The 24,546-nt window shown below is 35.7% G+C and overlaps 1 protein-coding gene across 1 annotated transcript in view; it reads left to right on the top strand.

Annotated features, from left to right (window-relative positions):
- The first annotated feature begins 719 nt into the window (after positions 1-719).
- The window catches only part of LOC124636851 (A disintegrin and metalloproteinase with thrombospondin motifs 7), a 73,035-nt gene continuing 49,208 nt past the window's right edge, over positions 720-24,546 (top strand). Inside the window, exons 1-2 of the mRNA XM_047173043.1 lie at positions 720-1,122; positions 23,520-23,885. Coding sequence (XP_047028999.1) covers positions 23,702-23,885 — 184 coding nt within the window. The 5' untranslated portion in view covers positions 720-1,122; positions 23,520-23,701. The remainder of the gene's footprint in view (positions 1,123-23,519; positions 23,886-24,546) is intronic.

Here is a 24,546-nt window from a genome sequence, read left to right as displayed (position 1 = left end):
AGATATTAGATTGTTCTAATCAATTGATTTAGTGCCACATTGTGCTTTACTATTGCAAAACATGCGTACAAATCACTTTTACGGTGACATTGTTTGCATACTGTTATTGTCAATTGTCTTAAAGAGTGGTGATTCTCATGAAGCAATTCCTATAAATTTTGTTTCGAAAACGTAAATGTTGCTTCTCTGAAGAAGTATTTATGTTATCATTATCGTTGAACCAAAATAAATGGAATAATTGAGATTGAGGTGACTCTTTGTTTTTACGCGTTGTAAAGTCATTGTGTCCTAAAGTCACACTGGTGACAATTTTTTGTTCCTTTTCGACATTTCGTGTTGTTTTCTTACAAGTAGGTACTGTCACTGTTTTTATGTTACGTGAGTCTTGAAAAACATTTCGGCCAGCCCGATTTTGTGAATTAAATAATCATATTTATTTACAATCACATGTACATAAAAAAATAAAATGTATACGCTTTTTGCCGTATAAATGTATTACTGACTTTTTATAAAAGACTGAACCTATACAATGTTATGGGGTGATGCTAAAACTCAACTATAAGGCCAGCATCACACAAGATGAGAATGCATAGGCTTGCCTGTTTCGTGGCCCCACATCGTTAGACATAGGCTGCCGAAAGTGTATTCGGAAAAGCGTGCAGACGCCGGCGGCCGCCCGTTTCGATATTTAAAATTGGAAGAGTTGAAGATCGACAGCAAACGGGCGCTCGCGCAGTCAGTGGCCCGCAAGACGCCGCGACGCGCGCTCCGCTCCACGAGCCGCTCGATCCCACGACGCACCCGACTCATTTTCCGAACGCACTTAACTCACTCTATTACAGATGCGAACGAAAATACCAATTTATTGAATTAAAATAAAGAGGATTATTTATAAAATCGTCTCTAATAGAGGAATCGAAATTCAAATAATAAAACACGTGTTTATATATAGTTGGCGCGAACAGAATACGGTGTTTTCTGAACCATTTTTTTTTCACTTACGAGTGAATAAATAATTAGCGGGCGACAACGTCGCGATAAATTTCACTTTTTACCGGCAAATATCTTCGCGTCTACGGACTGTCTATACTTAATGGAACGGAGATTACACCAATAATCCAAGTGAGTAGTCACCCTTACTTTTTCTAACATAATGTCATTAATTATATTCTCATGTTCACATTTTAATTATATTTATCTATGTAAAAATTATGTAAAGATTATCTCGTAACCGCTTATCTTAATAAATATTATCTCCTGTTTAGGGATTTGTTTTTATGGCTATCTGTGTTTATAGAGTTTTGACAGTTTTATCATTGAAGTTGCAAATGTAGGTAAGAGCCATTATGAGAACACGTAAATTGGCAATGGCCAGGAAAAATAGTCCTGAGTATACGTATAGAAATCACCTAGGTAATTCATGCAATTTCATTTTTCCTCTTAACATGTCTGCAATTAGTTCAATCCCTAATATAAAAGCCTAATAAATTCATGGGAGATTTTCAATACGCTTCAATAATAATTTTCAAATCGAACTGTAATACCCTGACACAGCACACAGTTACCAACACACAGTTCTGCAAATATTGTGTAACGTGTTTAATATTTGTACGCAGACATTATCTATTGAGCAGAGGCGTTAGATAATCGGAACAGGACGGCCATTTAATTGACCATAAGTGCTTTCTATTTGCCCAAGTACTCGATGACTACAATCAATACACGAGTAGAAACAATTTTATATCACCTGAACAAACTCTCGTTATCACATAGTACCTGCCATGTCCCTATTGTCAAGTATTCTTGTTTTCATTCTTTCTCGTAAAATCGACTGTATTCTTAAAAATTTCAACATAATTATGCATACATTAGACGTGATAAAGACACGAAAAATTTACATCAAAATAAAATAAAAGTTTAAATTGCGTTGATATAATTAATTGGGTATTCTAAAATTATTCAACGGAGGCGTTTCTGAATACGTTTTGTTACTAAGTGTAGAATTAATTGAGTAGAATCCAGCTAATTGTGTTGTTATACGTATCAATAACCTCGACGTGCGAATGAACCAATTTAAATTGGGACTAATATATTTTAAGATGGAACGTGTATGCAACAATTTGAGTCGATATGCATAATAAAATATTAATGTTTTAAGTGACCAAATCGATTTTATCATACAGGTGCATGACCTATGGCATTTGACACCGGCCGAGTGACTTCGCGTAAAAATATCCAAGCATGAATGAAATAGTTGTTCCACCGTGTTTTTACAATTTTACTGATTTATTTTTCTGTTCACTTGTGTCACCGCTTGTCTGGCTTTTATGCACACAAGTGTTATGTTATAACTTTGTATTAATTTTGTATGTGATGCTTTCATTTGAATATTGCCCTTATTTTGCTCTATTTTGCAAGACAGTAACTTTGTTTTACTTTGGTATCGAACGCAGACGTACTCCAGTCACATAAATTATCTAAATGTCGAGGATGAATGATTTTTATAAGAGTTCGTATTGAAGTAAACAGATAACCATATCGGTGTTCTAGCAGGTGAATGAACAGTATTTCACATGTGCTAATTTTCTGTCATTGGTTAGCGGTAATGTTTTCCACCATTTCTGAAAGAAACCTTGTGGAGTGGACTTGCTAATTGCTTTAGGCATTTGCAGATATGACGTTTATGCAATATAATACTGAAGTTCTATCGAACATTTTTTTTTCCTTATTTTACACACGCACTCTAAAGACGTCATCAGTTATGAAATGTGCACCCATTTCAATTCGATATCGATTATTCTAAATTCAGAACTTGAATCGTAAATTGAAATTTTATGTCTTTATCAATTCGGCCAAAGTTTTTGGTGTTCTACATGAGCCGGGAAGCATTTTATTCTATTAGTGTTTATAGGCCTATGGGCAACACTCATGGGGCCATTTAATGCTGTCAGGCCGTGGTCACCTCGCAAGCAGTTTGTATCAATTAAATCGTCGTTGTTAATTTTCGCGATAGGCTCGTGAGAACGGCTGAGGGTCGCGCGGTCAATGCTGTGGTGACGAAGCCCACAGACGATCTGTAATTGTGCCAGGATAGATAACACTCATTACTTCATTAGATGTATAGATTGTGTGTTTTTTGCGTGGTGTTTGTGACTTGGTCATGAAACGTGACGGAACCTATATTAGTGTTGGTTGTATTTTTTTTTATGTTCAGAACGCGTAGGTGATTTTTGTATGTACAAATAGACTGAATGGTGTGAATTTGAACTTGTGGGAGAGGTATTGTCACTGTTGCATGTTCTTAGAATAAGGTACCTATCTATATGAACAACTCAGTCACAATATTAATGGACCCCATTAATAAAAGTAAAGTTAAGACTTAGAAACTGTCTTGACATAGAAATTGTAAAAATAAATTGTTCAGTTTCTCGTTGTTTATACAATCATCGCATTGTATGTAAGTAGTACAATCACGTCTAGTAAGAAACATTTGCGTTCTAAAAATGAAATAAAGTTGAAAGTGGTTGTGATTGATGATAAAAGTGAGCCTCAACAAATCAACCTAACAAATACATAAACGTCCTCTTCTGTAGGTCACAGACTTTTGAACGAATACTGTTCAATGAACCATAAATTCTGCTGAACATAAATCCGCTTTACATGCAATGGTATGAGTGCAATACAGAAATATTTTATTCGAAATAAACAGTGATAGTTTACATTAGAATCGCAAAAACATATGCTTTTTATATAAGATGCTGATGACTGAAGTTGATATCTTCACTGAGTGATATCTTAAGTAGGTACATTTGTAATCTCTTACGGATGCCAAAAAACACATCTGCATTATCTTTGAGTTTTAAACCAACGTTTATGAGTTATGTTTATGCAATTAAATCTATCCGATAGCGCGATATGTGGACCAATAATTTAGGCGATTCTACAGACCATTTTGCAAACTATTACTGGCACAGTTTAGCATGTACTTTCCTATCGCTCTATACCCCAGCAACCGACGCCGTCCGATAAAAACGCCGGCTGGATTACGTCAAATGAAATGGGTTAAATGGACTGAAGCAATAAAAGTAGCCCTCGCCATGAACTCGGCACTGCGGTCGCCGCGGCCTCAATGAAGGCCACGGAACATCAGCGAAACTCTTTTGTAAATATTGACCTATTGGCTGATATATCGCCTGAATTAAAATAAAAAAGTATTTTATATTTTTTATTCCAAATTCAAAGTTTAAATTCAATGCTCGCTTGGCCTAGTCGCGGATAACTAAGCATGAAGTTCTGGGTGTTAAATTGGGCAGTACAAAGTGGTATTGTGTTTTTGACTAAGACTTTCTTACATGGCTTACAAAATCCGTGCGAGATTTGTCAGCTAATAATGTAGGAACTGTCTTGAACTTCCTCGTCATGCCTTTGCCCACCCTGTTAAGGAAAAATTAAATGTGATTTTATGTGGGTAAGTATTTGAAAAAAATAACAAATAGAGGATGATCGTAAACAATTTTAAATTGAACCGAATGCAAAAATCGCGGACTTGCAAATTAAAGAACTTCAATAAGATATGGTTTGTCTGAAAAACCCATTCGCGTGTAAAATTGATCTCCACATTTGCAATGAAATCTATGTACATTCGTTTCTATGTTAGAAATATTTTACTATTTTTATCAAACAAACATTGGAAAGTAGGTGAAGCACATTGCAAACACTAGAGTAAGCATTTTTGCGCAATTAAAGAATAAAGCATGCTTGTCAGCAATTGAGTGTCTCGATTTACAATCAAGATTTTTTGGCACAACTATTGTGTTTGATAAAACGTGTCTCTCTATCATTTGAAGAGCATCGGACTAAACAAATGCGTGTATTTTACTTATATTATAATCCAAAAAGTCACTCAGTCTATCACACTTTCAATGTAAAACGACTGAAGCAATCTTAAAAGTAAAGGGCTAGATCCGTAAAGTTTCTTTGTACGGGGAAACGTGAAGTTGTTCCTTCAAAATCCAGAAGACTCGGTACAGATCTATCTAAAAAGTGTTAATATGCAGATTGATTTACTAAGACAGCGATTCCCAAATGGGGTTCCGCGGAACCCTGAGGTTCCGTGACAGGCCCTCAGGGGTTCCGTGAAAAATTCAAGATTTCCATATGGTAAATCGTTTCACTTTTGACAATATTAAATTATTATACATTCTCAATTAAATTGTTTTAAATATTGCATTCTAAAATTCCATTTAGGCACCAGGTAGGTGGGTACCACTCGGGAGTGTAATGCCCATTTTCACCAACAAATACCTAAATTAAGGGATCCCCTAAGAGCATTTACGGAACACTTAATAAGAATTTCGTTTTCACCAAAGTTTAGGTATCCCTTATCCATAGTTATTTATGTCGAAATTGGGAGAGCCCTTATTCTAAGTGGCACTTAGATTAAGAGATTGTTGGTGAAAATGGGCATTAGTCTCGTACTTTCACCGCATTTTTTGGGCTTATTTCATCGCCAGGATTATACGTTTTGATACATTTGACAGGACGTGAAATGACACGGCATACGAGTATTTCCAGTGGCTATTTTTACCATGAATCAAAGTGTGACATTATTTCCAATTTTTGCACCTCAGCGAATCCGAAAATTTCGCGCTCGCTTCGCTCGCGACTCCATGTTACGTATGTTGGTTTTATGTTCGTTTAATTGTTCAAGTATCCAACACCAAAAAAATTTCGCGCTCTACCGTCGAGATTTCTTTGATGTTTATGTTTTATTCCTTTGGTTCAGAAAAAGCAATATAGCGCTTTCTTCGCTAGCTGCTTATTCATTTGCATTTGCTTTTTTGTGTGGATAATGTACTTTTTGAGACCTTATTAATTTACAGTGGTTTTATTTATTTTGTGTAGGTACTTAAACTAAAAAAAATCGCGCTCGCTTCGCTCGCGATACCGGCTACCATTGAATGTCTTTCAATGCTAGCGGGTGCTTGGAACTTCTTCTTTTAGTTAAAAAAAATCGCGCTCGCTCGCCTCGCACCTGTACAAACCCAATCTATTTCTTTTTGCGTTTACTTTGTCAGTCTTCAAACTGAAAACTATTCACATAATACACAAATTCAAGGGCGGTTAAATTGTTTTCTGGCCCGTGCGGCAGATAGGCATGCTACGCCTGAGTATAATGAATATATCTCTAACCTAGGGCTGCCATCCGTCCGGGTTTCCCCGGATTTGTCCTCGTTTGGAGGCCGTCCGGGGGCCGTCCGGGCGGGGTTTCAAGAAGTGTCCGGGGAAAACCCGGACACCGTTCATGTAAGGAAGCACCTCATTGAATTTAAGTATATGTTAATAGTTAATGGATTACAAATGAGATATTATATATTTTTTTTAATCGAACTCGTTCGGAGAAAAAATGCGATTTACGCCAAATGTCCGGGTTTTTTTAATGTTTATCCGGGTTTGGCGAAATTCGAGATGGCAGCCCTACTCTAACTATATAACCATTTGGTGCGCTACCACGCGCCACGAGCCGTACCTAAGTGTTTTTACGTCTTTAGTTTACTTCTTACTTAAGCTAAGGTTCCGCCGAAAAATGGTGAAACGAAAAGGGTTCCGAAGCCAAAAGAATTCGGGAACCGCTGTACTAAGAAACGAAACGTACCCGTAATGTACGAACGCATCGCATTGAATGGTAATGATAACAGCGGTCGTTGAACGAAGCCCTGAACTTGGCTTTGGCCTTCGTGGCTCGCACCATCTCATTGTTAATATAAGGTTCTCTACAAGGTATTGTTACGTCACCGTTTTTGGTTCTAAAATTTAAGTGCGCCTTGTAAGTTGTAGGAGATTTGTTGTGTGAGTCGGCGGGTCGTTGGGTCGCGGGTCGTGCTCGCGAGTTGTCTCACGGCGGGACTGTAATTAGTTAATAGTTCAACGGCATGCCGCCGCCGAGTAATCGTGTAAGTCTATAGGTAGGCTGTATGCATTTTATTGTTACAAGAGTAGGTATTTGAGTTCAATAGTAGGTACATAATCGGTTGCAAGAATTAGTAAATGGATAAAACGAACTATTCGACGGTAAAAAATATTTAAATATATTCAAATTAAAACAAACTTGTGTCACGAAAACTCCTTTCAAGAATACCTACTAAACTTTTAAATTCGATGTATAGAGAAGTAACTATATTCTAGAGAATGAAATGGATTTTCCACCGGAAGGGAAATATATAATTCGGATTAATAAGTAATTGATGAATATTTAAATAAAAAAATAACTAGAATTTATTCTCGTAAACCTAAAAGTTGGTGAAAGCTCACTAATGTCACTGTAACCTGAAACCATTCGTCACCTAAAAAGCAGACGTCAATTGTCACCCTCATTTATTACCGTCCGTTCCTGTTCTAGGTCTAGCCTAGCTTCCACGTTCGACTAATTAGCAGTCACACGTGACGCGATAGTAGTGACTAACATTGTTTTTAAATATGTATTTCACTATGTAAAACAACACGCAGTCTTTATCGTCAGGAAGTGGACGTATAAATACGTTCACGTGCGACACATGTTCATCTGTTAGATCATAGATACGCTCAGAGGGTGACAGAAAGCGCCATAGATAAGCCTAGAAAGAAAGAGGAAGAGTGTCTATGGTTTGTCATATGTTACGTTGTAAATGGCGTTTGTTTTGATTAATGGTATGTCGTCAGGAATTGGGTGTTTCCCATTAATCATAGGTGACAAACTGTCATTGTAGTAGGTGAAATTATCTGAACAATAGTAATAGTTGCGTGTAAAGTTTAATTAGACTGATAACTCTAACAAGTACTGGAAGTATTTACTTATTAATTACTGTGTTAATCACGCTGGATTAATTTGCAAAGGATGTTAGGAACTGATAAACAGTATTTTTCTTACAATGGAAATATTTTTAGTACGTATCTGTCTTAGGTACATTAGGCACGGTTCTACTTTCAAATTGTAACTCGTTTCGAATGATTTTACTTTTTCTTAAATTCTCAAAAAACATGCGATTCACGCCATACGCTTCGTAGGCAGTCAGTCCGCAACTATGTTGGTCTAGATTTGGGTCGTACGTGATTATATCCGAAACTCTGTACCAGTTCTAGACTAAATCTGTTGGGACCCGTCTAACTGACCTCAATTGCTTTAATAATTTTGAACCATTAAACCTCCTAATGTATTTCGGTCGTCCTATATTGGTCGTAGACATAAATAGCGCATGTGTATCGTGTGACTGGAACATAAATTTCTTCAAACATAGCCATGTAAAATTTAGTATGGATAGGTTGGCACATTGGCCTAATTTTCATAGTTCAATAAAACATTCCCCTGACTTGTTTCCCTGAACTTGCACGCGGTCGAACCGCGAGCCGTCGACCGAAAATAGATTGCAGATTCATGCGTCAAACTATATATTATATGTTACGGAGAAGGCATTAGCTACATTAGCTGAAATATTTTTATTGGTTGCAAAATGTTTTACTTTGCAGTTTTCTTTGGGTATGTGTTTTTACTGATTTCATACAATTTATGTAAAATATGCACAAACTTGTGATAACAATTACAATATAAAAAAGTGTTATAAGTATAGTTCGGCCATTCAGAGAATGCGTTCCTGACACGTCGCGATTGAACTGACGACGTAACTTTGCAATGGCGTTGCAGTTACGATAAAAATATTTTTGCTGGTTGTTTACCGTTTTAACAATTGAGGAGCATTAAAACAACATTATTATATCAATAATCAATGAATGTAGTTACGTCGTCAGTTCAATCGCGACGTGTCAGGAACGCATTCTCTGAATGGCCGAACTATAATTACTTTATAATTTCCTAGATTGATAATAATCTAATCGTCGTGTATTTATAATTAGAATATACCACATCCAATTAGCGTATTATCTTCCTGCTAAGACTCGTTCGGTTTTTATTTTGGCCGGGAGCTCGGCGCGCTAGCAATGTCGTTAAAATTTTACTACTGGGCGTATGCAACACCGCAAATGTTGTTCTTCGTTCTGCTGTTGCTACGGTTGAGGGAAAAGAGACAGCCAAACTTCGTACATTCAGACCAAAAATATACTTAGTACCTACCAGCCTCACTATACTCATCTTCTAACTAAAACGTCATAAAAGTACTTCCGAACTTGATAAGGGCATCACGCAGGAAGATGACACTAATCTACTTACTAACTAAGCAAGTAAAATAATGAATAACGCGAATGACGAATTAGAACCTTATTTATTAAATCTGTCAACGGATATCACAGATTTCACCTAATTTTCCAGGCTCTAGAATCATCATGACGATGATGTCAACTTTTACTTTAAAAGTAGGCAATAAATCGATCAAGATTATGCGTCCAATCTTGAGGAAAGGAGTCGAAATGTCTGGTTGCGTACGTCAATGCGTTATCGATAACTACAATCGAAGATCAAGACGACATTGCACTTTACTACCAGGATGTTCGATTGCACTAAATGCGAAAATATACCCTCGTTACAGTTGTCATGTGAAAAGATAAACGCCTGATAAACAAATGATGTAATTTCGGTGTTATCATAATCTAACGGTTGACGTTCAGCTTGATAATGGAGGCTAACTTTCAGGCCATAACGTTTACAACGAAGCTAGTTAAAATAAAATATTTTTTTAAACTATACGGTTATCTAGACACAACAAATAATCCCATGATAAAACCTTCATTAAGATACCAAAGTCCTTCATTATCTTTCATAAAGTTTAAGGACCTTTTGGAGTATTAATTAAGGTTAATAGAAATGAGACGAGCGTAGGCGTTCGTAGGCGATAAGTTCGCCTACGACAGAACAGTTACCCATTTTACTCCGTAGGCTTAAAATAGATCCGTCAGTATCCGGTTCTGCTACCGTTTATCATTATTCTAATAAAACTTCTAATTATTATGAGATATGATATGTGACGCGAGATAAAAGTGGCGCCATCACGCTTGTTAGTTCTCGTATTTTATTTTAATTCTAATGCTGCGCTAATTTATTGCGAGAGTAAAGTTTATCCGTAGGTCTTAGATATGAGCTAATTAAAACGAGTATTTAATTATTATAACTTTGTAAAAATTAGTCATTATTATCGACATAGAAGTTTTTTTTTCCGTCTATCGAACAGCCAATTCGCGAATTTGTTTTACGTTCGTTATATTAATAACAAGCGATAGGGAAAAAATGTGACCTCAAAGTTCATTGTTTATATTATTAACGATGTTAAATGGTTTGTTTTAAATAATTCGGGTATTGTGACAAAGTAAACGTTTTAGTAAGATTGAGGATTTATTTCTTTAGAAATTATTTTATTTAGATATAAAGAGTTTCAAAGGTCAGTGACAGCCGGGTTCGCGAGCACGAGTTAATGTGAAATTATGTAGTTTATCAGAAGTGACTTAATTTTCGAACATAAAGAAAACATTGCTGACTGCTGCACTACATCCCAAACTCTTTTGACACTATCAGACACTATTTTATTTGGATTTCCTCGACTTTGCTGATACTCATCTTTACGGTGTCTTTGACTAAAGCAAGTCTGAATTACACGAGAGAGAACATTACAACAAATCAACCAAAAACATGTTTTACAGCTTACATACCCATTTATCTCAATACGGAGTCATTAAAAATTATAACAGTTTCACGTAAAACACCGCGGGTTTTGTTAATCTTGTTAGTAAAATAAATAATAGATAATAATCAGCCGACGAATGGCCTTGCCGAGGTCATTATCGCTATGAAAGTCGAGATAACGTATCGTGACATAAGGCGTTTTGGGACTGATCTGTGTTAGGAGAAGTTTTGAGTAGTGCTACTAGGAAAATGATTCTTAAACAATTAAAGGTCTCATGTTAGGTCAAAACAGTTAATGAGTTAATTAGTTAATTTCCGCTAAGTTTTGCCGGACTGTCTTCTACGGGAGTTAGATAAAAATAATGTTACCAAATTACCAAGACAGTGGGACTGAAACTGTCTGCATTGGAATACACTTATTTTTGCACTTGACATCACCTATTATAAAATATATAAAAATCTTTTCCCCGCTCCTTCTTAAACAATACTGCTCCACTTACTTTCCTTATCATAGACACGATTATCTTATCACTTACCTAACAGAAAGTTGTATGAAAACTGCCTGTTAACCTGCACACACGTTACTTTGTAAATAGTAAACATTAGATAATTTGGCACAGTTCGCAGAATTATATAGAAAGGAGAAAAAAAAAACGACTAAAAAGCGTTTTATTGTCATTAAAAAGCGGAACAGTGAATACTGCGATATCGAACTGGGGTATTCTATCAGTTCTTCAGACTTTAGATTTAGGTTTCGAGTACAATTCCTGGTTCAAACGGAAACGTATTTCCTGCGTTCGGGGTTTTTGATCTGGAGACCGCCAGAATTTGTTTTAAAAAGATTAATGCAAAATGGTAATTTTCAAACAAAAATTACACGAAATAACTTGGCACTGTCTTGTATTCAGCTTTACTTCATTTCTTAGAATCTGACATGAACGAATCGTCTAAATGCAGATTTTGATCAAACACGATCCATAGAGCAAATTTTTGAAAGGAGGAGATTAAAGAAACAAAAGACTACTGTAGGTATTAATGATTTGAGTAAAAGCATACGCATACAAACAAATAAACGCATTCTGAGTGTGAACAACTACAAACTACAGTTTTATGTACCGAAGCCTCGATTTATGTACAAATGTACCACTTAACCAGTTGACTTGCAACCTTACACCGCGCTTGATGACTGAATAAACAAAAGATTTCTAAAAATATCTCCCGGGACTACGGTTTTACTGTTTCTACTGACTTTTGTCTCGATAATGCAAGCTGCACATGGGAATGAAAGAACGTTGTTTTATTTTAAAGTCGATTAGACTTCTGTTTGCTCACAAAGTGTGTGCAAATCAATCATCTTTTTGTACATTTGCTGAAACTGATTGAGACGTGAAGAATTCTGCGGTTTCAGTATTTACTAGATAACAGTAAACTACCACAGTACTGCTCTGCTTATGTATGTTGACATGTTTAGTTTAATACTTCCACCAACAGGATAACAAAAAGACAGACTTATTGTTCGAAAATCTCTATCTTCAGGATATATCACAAAGGTCAAATTGCTTATAACAAATAGTAATTTCTAGACACTACATGATAGTTACATTTGAAATCAGCAATGTTAAGGGTTATCGTGCAACCAGGCGAGGTTATGTTTCATTCACAACTTACATTCATAGTTGCTGATAACAGTCTACTGAATCACACCCCGTCGAGTTACCAAGGTGCGATTAACATGTGACTTCAGCACGAGATCTAGGTGCAATCCATAGATGAAAAGGTTAATCAATGTTGACTTTGTTATTATTGCATCAACTGGTAGACTTCCACAACTAATTAAGGGTTTCTCCTAGAACTTCAGTCTCGTTATACCTACATATTTTCAACGACCTGCTTATTAAAAGTCCGTTGGATACTTGGTCCTGTTGGGGAAGACCCGGCACGGAACTTTTTGGATATCATCATCCTCCGAGCCTTTTCCCAACTATGTTGGGGTCGGCTTCCAATCTAACCGGATTCAGCTGAGTACCAGTGCTTTACAAGAAGTGACTGCCTATCTGACTTCCTCAACCCAGTTACCCGGGCAGCCCGATACCCCTTGGATATATGGACTCTTGTTCCCTTGGCACGGAACTTCTTGGATATATGGACTCCTTTTTAGAAGTGTTCTTCTGAGAAATGTTTACTGCAGATTCCAAAGTAACTGATGCGTTCGCAAAATCGTAAACGTTATCACTTTTATTGGCTACCGTGTTTACTCTGATGTGCAGGGGTCGTAAACTATTTACTGCTTTCGTTAGTAGGTGCGAAAATTTAACGGTGACCACCGGAACAGTTCCAAGAACAGTGATGTAAGTGATTGAGAATCGAATATCAAAAGATCTGTTATGATCATGATTAAGGTTGACAAATGTGAATAACTTCTCTACCTAGCATGGATCTTTTTGGTAAACGTTTTAAAAGCCGTATTGGACGCTCTATCTGATGAATTAAAAATAGTTTTCTACCCAAATTAAAACCTGAGTTATTTATCACCTAGGAAAAGGATAGATTTAGTTCTTGTTCTGAGCGTAAATCCAGCAGAAAATCCACATTCACCAAAGACTATTTTAGTTTAAATGTAAATAAAATGCTATCGGGAAGAGAGATACTTCGGAATGCTTGTATGCAATCTGACGTAACGAAATCTCCAACGTTATAAATTGGCACTGGATTGGTGCAAACAGAAACTGTGTGAACTATGTGCGTATCGTGTAACAGTTGCTAAGCCAATATTACTTTGTACAATTCTTTATACGATTCGGATTATGTTGACAAATGTTTCGCATTGCGATGCATCTTTGACAGTTCAAATAGTTATATCCCCAAGGAAAATAAATTCCATATCTTCCATAGATCTGAAGTGAAGAAACTTTAGACTCTCTATTTAAATATTCCTACATATATATTTGTCCTTTAAATATAAGTACCTAAGTTACAGGTAAAAGATATAAATAATTTCGCCCGCCCACGGTCTTTCAAACGGTGCCAGTCCAAGTTCAGATTGTTGGGTTTCACGATTTTCTCCCGACAATCAAGGACAGATTTATGTATCCTTTTCACGGCCTACGCATTACTAGATCTCGTTCTATGTTAATGGATGCACCATATTCTCAAAATAAAAATAAATAGTAAGGAATAAACGTTGCTGTTTCTCTGGACCTTTCTTGCAATCTTGACTTAGTTGTCAAGAGATTTTTATAAGGCTTTGAATTTAAACTTGAGCATTGAGCTTTTATTTCATAAATTCGTCTTAATTTAATCGAACTTTTTGACTACATCTTATTTTATTACAAACTGCATGGACAGTCATTTATCGATATTAGGTACATTGTAAGAATGATTTGGAAATCGCTTTCCTAAAACGATTTACTGCCCATTTGCCTACCGAAGTCATTTCATGTATCTATTATGTGGGCATTTGGAGAAATAACGCCTAAAATGTGGGTGTTCAATTTAACATTGATGTCTTCAAAAACGTTTAATGATACAATTAACCTATTCCCATTTTAAAAGGTGTCTATTTATCTAACATTTCGAAACCTTAAAAGTAGCTACTGCAAGCTTTTGGTAACAATACTCGGACCTCATAAATATATTGAACAGCATCGCTTTAATTACATTTAGTTGTTATTTCCCATTACCGCACGGTAAAGTCGTAAAAATACATGTGTGTATGTAGTTTTAGAAATAGTAAAAACTATAACCTTATCTGGATTTTTCAAATATGTGCACTTTTTTATATGCGGGTAATATCTTTGGTGAAATAAAACTAAAGGGTCTCACTTTGGTCCTTCTCAGTTTAATAAAAGGTAAAGTAATGTATGCATAGTTGTCCTGAGTGGGCGAAAAACCAAGCAGGTTCAGTGTCTTCCAGGTTCAAAGTAGTTTACATCTGACAATGTAGGAATCATGTACAATCGAGAACAAAAGTGTTAAGTTCTATACAATACTTATAAATCCTATACCTAAAAAAAATCCACTTTTAAACTATATCACGTTGATTATTTTAACTGAAAAGATTATCTTTTCATTGATACATCCCTTCGTATGTTGTATAGGTAGTCTTAGTATTTATTTTACATCATAATATCTATTTATAGTTTAGCAGCAAGGATTGAAGACTTGACTGTACTAAGACATTTATTTACCGTATTTGCATTTAAATTGAATGGGACCTACTTGGAAAATAAATATTTTGGTTGTTCTTTTAGTAAACGGTTAAACTGTAATAAAACCTTATTTGGTAGGTTATGTTCAATTTAATTAAAATATATAAAGATGCGAGGGCCATAGAGAAGGCTTGAATGAAGTTTCTTAAGTCTATGATATTAAAAAACACATGCATGTATGTTTTTCAAAAGAGGTGGCAATAACAACAGTGTATTTATTAGCAAAAAAAAAAAACATAATTAAAACAGGCAGCTTAAATAAATTACACCTTAGCCTAATATGATAAATGTTAGACCAAACAAAGCACCAAACAACATTATAAATACAACTTTGTTGCTAATGTCGTAATCAATTTTACACATAATCCATTTATTTTCCGCCTTCATATCGGACAGCGGTATAAATCATGAATGTTCACCTGTTGTACTATGTATTACATTTACTACGCTTGTGAATGGGACATGCAAACTAGTGTTGGCCCGTGTCGAAACGATACTTCAATTTCCGCACAATCTCTAGCGCCACCGTGAGACTTTGTAACTATCGATGAATAGATAATTTGCGGCTATAAACCATTCATATTACTTAACTAGTTATTTGCGTTTAAATGCTTTTGAATGGATAAGATAGTGTAGACTTTATGACAACAATAGAATAATCAGTATATGCTACCATTCATTTTAATTTCGATTATCAAATGAAGTCAAAACAGCATAATAAATCCAAATAACTCCAACACTCTGTGCAGAAGTTATGATAATAGCGATTAATTGTACATATTTACAAAATAAATATATAAACATTTTGTTTTGAAATACCTAAAGTCTGCAAGTCTCTTCTTAATAATGTAAATAAAACCACAATTATCAGGAATAATCTTAGTGTTTTTTAAAAACATGAATCTAGAATCATTCAACAGACTCAAATCGAGCTAACCCAGAAATATAACTGTCATAATATCACGAAGAGGACAATACCGATCGTGAAACCTTTATTATTAAGCTTTTCCTTCTTTTCAATATTTCTTAATTCAAAATACAAAAATAGGATTCAGAAAAACTAACCATACCAAATTATGAAAAAGGAAGTTCGTGATGCTTTTTCTCTTCTGGTATTGTATCGATAAAAGGAACTGAAGTGTAACAGTGACACATCACTAGTGGTCGACCTTTCCGTCGGCAGGCAGGCGTGTGACAGGACGAGTTGCAAGGCAACGATCTCAGCCACATGCAAATCTTATGCGGCTGACAATCTAATTAGCACCTTTATCGTGTGCTCGCAGTCTGCCAGTAATGTCATAATCATTTATGAGTCCACCACGGGAAAAATGAAACATGGCGACAGCCCTTCATATATTATACCCACTTAGGCAATATTACATTCGAGCCTCAACTAGATAAAAGACGACATCTATTGTCCATAAATTTCATTTACAGTTAGTTAATAAACACCTGGACAATCTTTTACGTAATAGAAATAGTTAACACCTCACAAATACCATGTAATACTTCTAACGAGAATGCGATTTATTCGCGCAGTTGTGCATTCATTAAACAGTGGTTTATGTAAAACACGTAGTATGAATTTCTCACACAATACTCGTACGACAACAACGGTGCGGCCGACTTAATTTTGCTAGCCTATTAACATTCTTTCTATAAAAACCAGTCTCTAGGAATAGATACCTAAATACCTACCGGGTTTCCAAGTATGTTCGTGATAGTATCTCCTACTAATCTGACACTAGACCCTCTATGCACGTGGCCTCATGCGAAACTAGGGTTGTCAGTGCTAGACAATACGCTGGACATGTCTTGCTTATTAAAAGCTGTCTCATAAATAGCACAACCTGTCTATAGTGTGTGAGTAACATTCATTTGTTTCTTTACTAGAAATTACTTATTTTCACTATATTTAGATTTACATCTCTTAGCACTAAGCGCAAATTCAAACACAATGTTTGCGCGCGCTGTAATTTATTTCACTGTTATTTTACATTAGCTTAGAAAGGAATTCGAACATAAATAACGAAAATATTAATTTGCAACGATCAACTGTCACATAAATTAGGGTTTGTGTGGCAGACTATTGATAGCTACAATATCTTGATATATTGTTATTGCTCAATGTTCCAAATAGTCGTTTTATTTAATTAAATAAAGCTGCATATAACAGCTCTAAAATCTTGCTGTGCCTTTCATTATTATTCAAAGGAATGACATATACTACGCCTTTGCTGCAAAATTCCTGATACAAATTGCCGTGGGAATGCACATTTGGAGGCAAACCGACACAGCGATATATCTTCATCAAGAAAATAAAATTACCTTCGGAGAATAAAAAAATCTTATCATATGCAATTTGTAACCTGAATAAAGTTGATTTCTATCGGCGAAGGTGAATACAATAGGACATTACACGATAGGTATTCCGATAAATCTCGGCCTACGCATTCGAAATGTGTTACATGAACGAACATGCGCACGCGATCCTAAATCGGTGTTCTACGAAACTGACGGTTGTCAATGTAAACGATGAGGGGCAATGTCATCAAACGCCCGCACGACTCAGGTTTCATTCATTCGTCTAGATCATGTAAATACGAGTAAACATAATACACATTATGTATTTAGACATTTCGTGTCGTTCAACTTTGCCAGCGCGAATTACGACAGGTGTTGTGTGCGAATGCAGAAGCATTAGTTCTTGCCAAAAGGTGTGTTCGAAATTTCTTGAGCAAACTGTTTATAATTCGATCTACATGCCCTTAAAGGGGAAGTTTAATGAGATTTTTTAAAGTATTTCTTCGTAATCACCGTCAATCATATATGGTTATTGAGTTATCATACAACTTAATCATTGTGCAAAGCAGGACTTATCATATGCGACACAATTCCACAACGGCTCTTAACATCGTGACAATGGATGAAAGTTAACAAAAAAATATTCGTATTGATTGATCTAAAAATAAATAGACAATCTATGATCTATTTTTATTCCAATTCCCATGCACTGAGCTTACTTTTACAAACAATGGTTATATGAATTATTCATGACGTCTCGCAGACAATGCAGTGTCAGTATTCAACCTAGTGACGAACCTCCCCCTTGCTCCGTGTTGACTCAAAGCCATCACACATCGAATGTAGACCAACCACAAATCAATGTAGGATTTTCTATTCAGAAAAACTGTTAGGTATGCACTTTACAATAAAGAACCTACTTGTCACGGAATTCTTGGGTTAATTTTCCCCTTTCTTGTATTTATTATCGATAACCAATACAGCTGGCCATTCAGAAAATGCAATTGCCAAGTTAATATGGACAGTCTGCAGCATGAATGGAACTTTACTTTGATGAATGACATCTTTGGTTGATTTCTTGACCTGGACTATTGGTAACAAAGTGACAAGCCTGACAGGTGAATGGTTGACGAATACTTTTTGTACTTTCAACACAAACGACTGGTCAATATTTTCCTAAAAATAGATGTGTCTCCCACGATTGTTTGTTTGTATGTTTAACATGTTTAAAAATTTCATAAAAAAGTATTGCGGTTGCTATTTGTTCGTGTTACTATATGTAACTAACGTTACCACGTATCTGTGTCTGATAAATTGGCACAAAACGTGATAATATAATCAGACGTCAAACCTGTCAAATTTCATATTCAAAATGTAGTTAAATATTTGATTACATTACATTATATTGTAGCAGATGGTAGCGATATTAGTAAGTAAATGTATGACAGTTTAATTAAAATGAATATGAGCGTATGAGAAGATTATCATTAAGCTGAAATTAACCTTTGATATTAAAGAAGTTAATATTAAGGAGCTTACTAATTTTCAGCAAGAAAGTCAATATTACGTACGAGACAAGATTAATTTGTTAAACCAGATTTGCTATGATAGGCTAGTTTACAAAGTTGAGCTAAAGTTCAATAGTCTGCGGTGACGTGGCATGTACGTAGCCGATTTACTTTAAAGATAAGATAATACTTATAGGTATACGTAGGAAGGTACCAAAATTATTGCACATTACAGGTAATGAGTATTTGTTAGCACAGTCCTGCGGGCAAGAATATTGTTCTAAGTTTCAGTCATAATATAAGACTCGCTCAAAGGTCTATGGATATCACAGAGGCCAAAACAGAACATAATAACGAGGTCCTATTAAAATGATGTCAACGAACTCACACAAATGACACAAAATGGATCACTGCAAGCAGTCTCTAACTAAAATCTTAATTTTCCATAACTGATAATAACTTCACTGTAGACTGCTCCGAATATTACGGGTCGTTAATAACGAGTAGTCATGAAATCTGGATCAGACAGTCGCCATTTGTCGGGCGTCTTTACTAATGGCACCTGTCACAGTGACGCCGATTCTCGGAGACAATAGCCGACAGAAAAAATGAGTCGCATCGCCACTCGACAGTCTACAGATTCCCTTGAACAATTTCCGGGTCTTTTTGTTTCAAGTGTACATTTATAATAGAGACCCGCCCCGTATCTGACTCGGGTTTTTCTGGGGCTAATATTACTGTACAAAAAATCTGTGCTTTATTGCCTATCATTGGTACTGTAGTCATAAAAACAAATTAAACTCATCGTATTGTAGGCTAAATTATTATTAGGGTTTCCCACGAGATGTAACCCACCAACGCAATCAATCAAACTAGGGTGACAGACAGCACGTAGGCCGCTGCTTTGCCTAATGGTTTGATTGAACTATCAATTCTGTTTACATCTGACCTCTGTATCAATTAAGCCTGTTATGTATATCTTAACCGTCTTCAAAATTGGAAGCTTTTCATCATTCAATGTCATATTCATTAACGTTATTGGTTTTACAATTACAATATTGTACTAATCAATTAGGCAAATGGGTGAATGGTCGGACTATTCTTTCGTTTAAATTGGTTGTTAAGTCATCATATCTTTGAAAAGATTGCCTTCACTCGGTAACAAGTTCGAAGTGATTCCTATTTCACATACCTGTGTAGATATTTTCGAACGAGCTCGGCACTCGGCAGGGCAGTCGGTTCATAAAGGGCAATAATTCGAGCCGAGCATAACCGGCGCTACCGGTCCTCACAATGGCTGCAGACAAAGCGCGAGTGCGCGTGAGACGATGACGGATGCCCCCAGCAAGCGCATTGTTAAGCCTCCTTCACATCAAGCCACTACAAAACTATTTACTAATAATTCTATCCAATACTTAAATCTATAAACTATATATCATCCTCTTATCGATTGAATAAATTATTATAATTATAAACGAGTTCCACGTGGCTTTTAATCAACAAATATATGTATACAATACTTATCTTGTTTTTAAATGCAAACGTTAAGCGTCGTCTGTAAAAACGTGAATGCATATAAATGCTCCTCATTACTTAAACTCTCATAACAACTCAATGCGCATGCAGTGGATATAAATAGATATCTTATAAATTACCGGCTTTAAATGATTTATTTTATAATGTCATGTAATCAGGATGCTTATTAATCATGAAGTACATTAAAAATAAATCATTGAACTCGTAAAATCACGACATAAAGCTCTTATCATCGTGAGTAAAGACAAGTGAACGAATAAAACAAATCGCGAACAATTAACCAGCACATTAAAAATAGAACATTTATGATAAGGGACTGTGTAAAGTTTGCATCAACGTCAACACACGTCTTATGTTTTTCACGAATTATTTCTACGAAGGAAGAAAAGTCTGCAGCGCAATCTTATTTTATTATCTAACCTGAAGTTTTGGAGCTAAATATATCGATATTTCATGTAGCCTGACATATCCTTAAATAATATTTACGTAAATTACTTGAAGTACTCAGACTCGTAAAAGTGCTTCAAGCTACACACTGCCGCAAGTAATTATTATTTTAATTTAATGATATATATCTTTAATCTCGACGTTATTCGTCTGTCCAGGAAGTGATGCACTACGCAACTTGATTATTATTGAAAGTATTTAAATAAGGATATTGGTATATTATTTCAAAAAGAAAAAAAGGACCTACTATGAGTGTGCCTTTGAATAATAGGAATCCTTTCCTTCGCTGGTTGTTGGCGCCACCGACCTGTCCTTCAGGCCGACCGTACAAGTTTTTGTAGTCCGAGACCATTACATTATCTACATTAAGCATTAAATTACAATCTGCAATTTAAATTCAATTATTTGAGCTTAGTTAAAATTACAACCAAGTAATCCTACGTGATTGGATGTAACCGACAAATTTATTTGTACGTCTTTCGGGCCGACATTTTCAGTTTTGTTTGTCACAAGTTCACAGATGTTACCGGGGCCCCTCGAGTTTCTCCACTTGTTTCATCTCATAGAGATAAGTGTTAATAATACTTACACACAGATATGAATTATATAACTGACCAAATTACTACATGGCCTCAAAACGAGACGAGCACTAAGTCCCATTATCAGATGTTTGACTAAGACCGTGGAAGAGATTGAGTCCAGGCCATACGTCATTATTAGCCTAGGCACGAATCGGGTCAGCACTAAGATTAGGTGCTGTACACACACAGATATAATTATCTTTGCTGATAACAATGATACTACGTGATACCGCGAAATCAGAGAGTTGTAAAGATTAACATGTTTATTCTGCGTGCGATGTCATTATTTTACTTGCGATATTATGTTAAAATTGATGTAATTTATTGATGGGTACATGGGCCGTATAACCGACTTCAAAGAAAGTCCTATTTTTGCGAAATAATTAATCTTCTCACACTGCATAGAACGTTAATCTTTTGATTTTAATAACTCCGTGTCGTGTTAAACAAAATGTGTATAATTATTTTAACCATTAAACTCGATAGTAAATACACGATAATATCCAGTGAACGTTACGAATTTCCTAGTAAAAATACCAGCAGTCTTACTTTACAGTTTCATATATCATGAATTTCATTAAGCTATGAAAGTCAACCTTAACAGTCCTTGTGGTTACCAAGCCGATTTTATTAAATACAGAATAGATCAAAAAATTTACACAGCTGTAATGAAGCGGGTTGCTGTTGTAATATGTACTTAATGTTTGATACAGGTGGCCCATATTGGCACGCGGCATATGGATGTGCTCACATAGGCTAATTAAATATGGCACAAACGTGCTGTCACGCGTGGTTACGCGTACGAAGAAAATATATAAAAGAATCATATTACATTACAATATCGATGATAATAATTGGAACGTTTTCGCAAAATCTTACGCTTTATTTGCAAAATATTGTTGTGTAGGTCTATTATGGTCCCATTACTGTAAGCTGTTGTCACGTTCGCAATCACCACAATTATGTCGAGCCGTTAGGTCTTTTGTCTTTATATGAAGCACTTTCATTCATTGTGTAGCTGTATCATTGTTTAAATGCCATAATCGTCAGGTGAAACTGCGCTAACTCCTAAGATAAAGTGGGTAACTCTTTGTTGCTGTGGTATAACGTTAATTACAGAGGCATAAAGCGTCTCAGTAAACATTTTGAACAATCCGTCATGGCGCCGAGCCCTGCCTCCCGTACCGAAGGACCAAACAAACACAAAGAGCGCAGCCGAGGTGCTGGCGCCTGCGTTATCGCGGCACGTGGCGCGTGGGCCTTGCGCCCTTTCATTCTTATTCCTAAAATACATTCCTTCATAGAAAAGCACGTCTTGTCCCGCCTATTGTTTTACTCTTTTTCCTTCTTAGCTTGCCCGACACGTAACGTACTGTGGGAATTTACAAGTTCACTACTTTCATGTTAAAATTGTAGCACAATGTATGTGCATATTTGTAGGGAAGACCGCTTATTTATGGGTTAAAATTGTAAATAACTCTACAGCCTGCCAATCATTCGTGTTTTGTCGCGATGCCGATGAAGAAAGCTCTGCTTTATAAAGAGAAGTAGTCAGCTATTCTTGCTGTCCCCCGTTGAATGCGGTCAGTTTTTTTGGCATCAATAAAATTATATTATGTCTCAATCTCAGCCTCTGTATCTTGTAAAATGTTATTATGTTAATGTCTCCACATTGTCACTTCATTAACAATTTTACGTGTTCAGCTTTATATATTTCTTGTCATAACTGGTATGGTGAGACGAGAGTTGTTCCCGACATAAAACAAATTATTGTTATAATGAATGGATTTCATAAAAAGATTACTGTATCTCTGGGACGTATTCCCAAATTTTGTGTACATATGAAGTGAGAAGATAAACGTAATTATGAATAATTATATAACCTACGAGCCGGCTCTCAGATAGAGATAGCGATCTTTAGGCAGCGGTCGCGTACATCGTACGTCGCTACACGTAGGAATACTGTCGCGGACCGCATTCATTTATTTGACTTCTATCTTTTTAATTATAACATAAAATAATTTATTTTAAAGTAGGACCATTTAAAAAATATTCATGGTAAGTGAGTGATATTTTTACCTCTTCTTTGTGTATTAAATTATTTTCGCGGTGTAAAAATTTAAATTTTACGTCTTGATTTTTCTGATCGTATTTAAATTAAATTATAGCTTCCTCAATATTGTGACATTTAAATTGGCCACTCTTAAAATTATGTCTCTGTTATTAACCATTATATCAATAGGTATGATCTATAAAAAATCGATTGACGACTGTGAAGGTACAAAAACTAAGTATGAGACATGTTCTGATTAATCTATATTTTTTGTTTCAGGTAGTGTATGATGCCAAACCAGCTCAGAAGACGGATGATGAGTACATTATCAATATCCAACTACAAGCATAAAGCTTCGTAAATGTTACGACGAAAATTATTAGGACAGTCCTTTTGTCGGTAATAGTGTGGTGACATAAAAGTGAATTTTTAAGACTTATATTTTTAAACGTGGACTCAAAATGGGCGTAAATGAGTTTCGGGTGCTCAGAAAGATGGATGTGCGGTGTTCGTTGTTCAAACTGTTATTGTTCCAAATGTTGGTGGCTTGGTGTGCCGCCAAGCACGTCACGATAGACCTTACGAAGTCCACTGGAGACGCGGACAAGGATGTTCAAGATACCATAAAGAACCTATTACATACTGGTAAGTTTTTTTTCTACTTCTAAGTGTTGTAGGTCATCAAACCACTGACGCACTATTTACGTTTTTTCACCTTCATCAGCATAGAAAATGTGTTCAATAAACTGGTGGAATAATTGTTTTTATGAAAATAGCTAATTCATCTATTAAATACGGCTTAGACAAGAATGATTCAACTAGGTATTAAGGTCATATTAAGTAATTATGTAGTGGCAATTGCTGGCTGTCTTTTTTTAAATTAATATCAAATTATTAACAAGTGACATGCGAATCAAACTTTGCTTTTTATTTAATTTTAGTTACGCAGAAAGTAGGTAAGTTCTTATAGTCAGATTAGTAATGAAATAAATTAAACTAAAGCAACCTATAACTGAAATAAATTAATTCATTAGCTGTGAACTGACATAAACTTTGAAGAGTCATTTGCAAGAAATGGGTTAATGGTATCGTAGGCGATGTCCAGCTATTTGTCTTATTATTTATACAGTAGTTGCGAATTTTAAAACACCATTATAATGACTCGTAAATGTCTAGAGCTGGCACCGATTCATGTTTTGCTTAGATGCTTTACAATATAATAAAAGTGATTAAATGCCAAGATGCATTGTAGTGGTATTTCTGTGTCAATTGAACTAGTTTCGGATCTGCTGCTATTTTAAAAAAT

This window comes from Helicoverpa zea, chromosome 15, assembly GCF_022581195.2.
Source record: "Helicoverpa zea isolate HzStark_Cry1AcR chromosome 15, ilHelZeax1.1, whole genome shotgun sequence".
In the NCBI taxonomy this organism is placed as follows: domain Eukaryota; kingdom Metazoa; phylum Arthropoda; class Insecta; order Lepidoptera; family Noctuidae; genus Helicoverpa; species Helicoverpa zea.
Note: the sequence above shows the minus strand (reverse complement) of the source record. Positions and strands in the feature narration are given on the sequence as shown.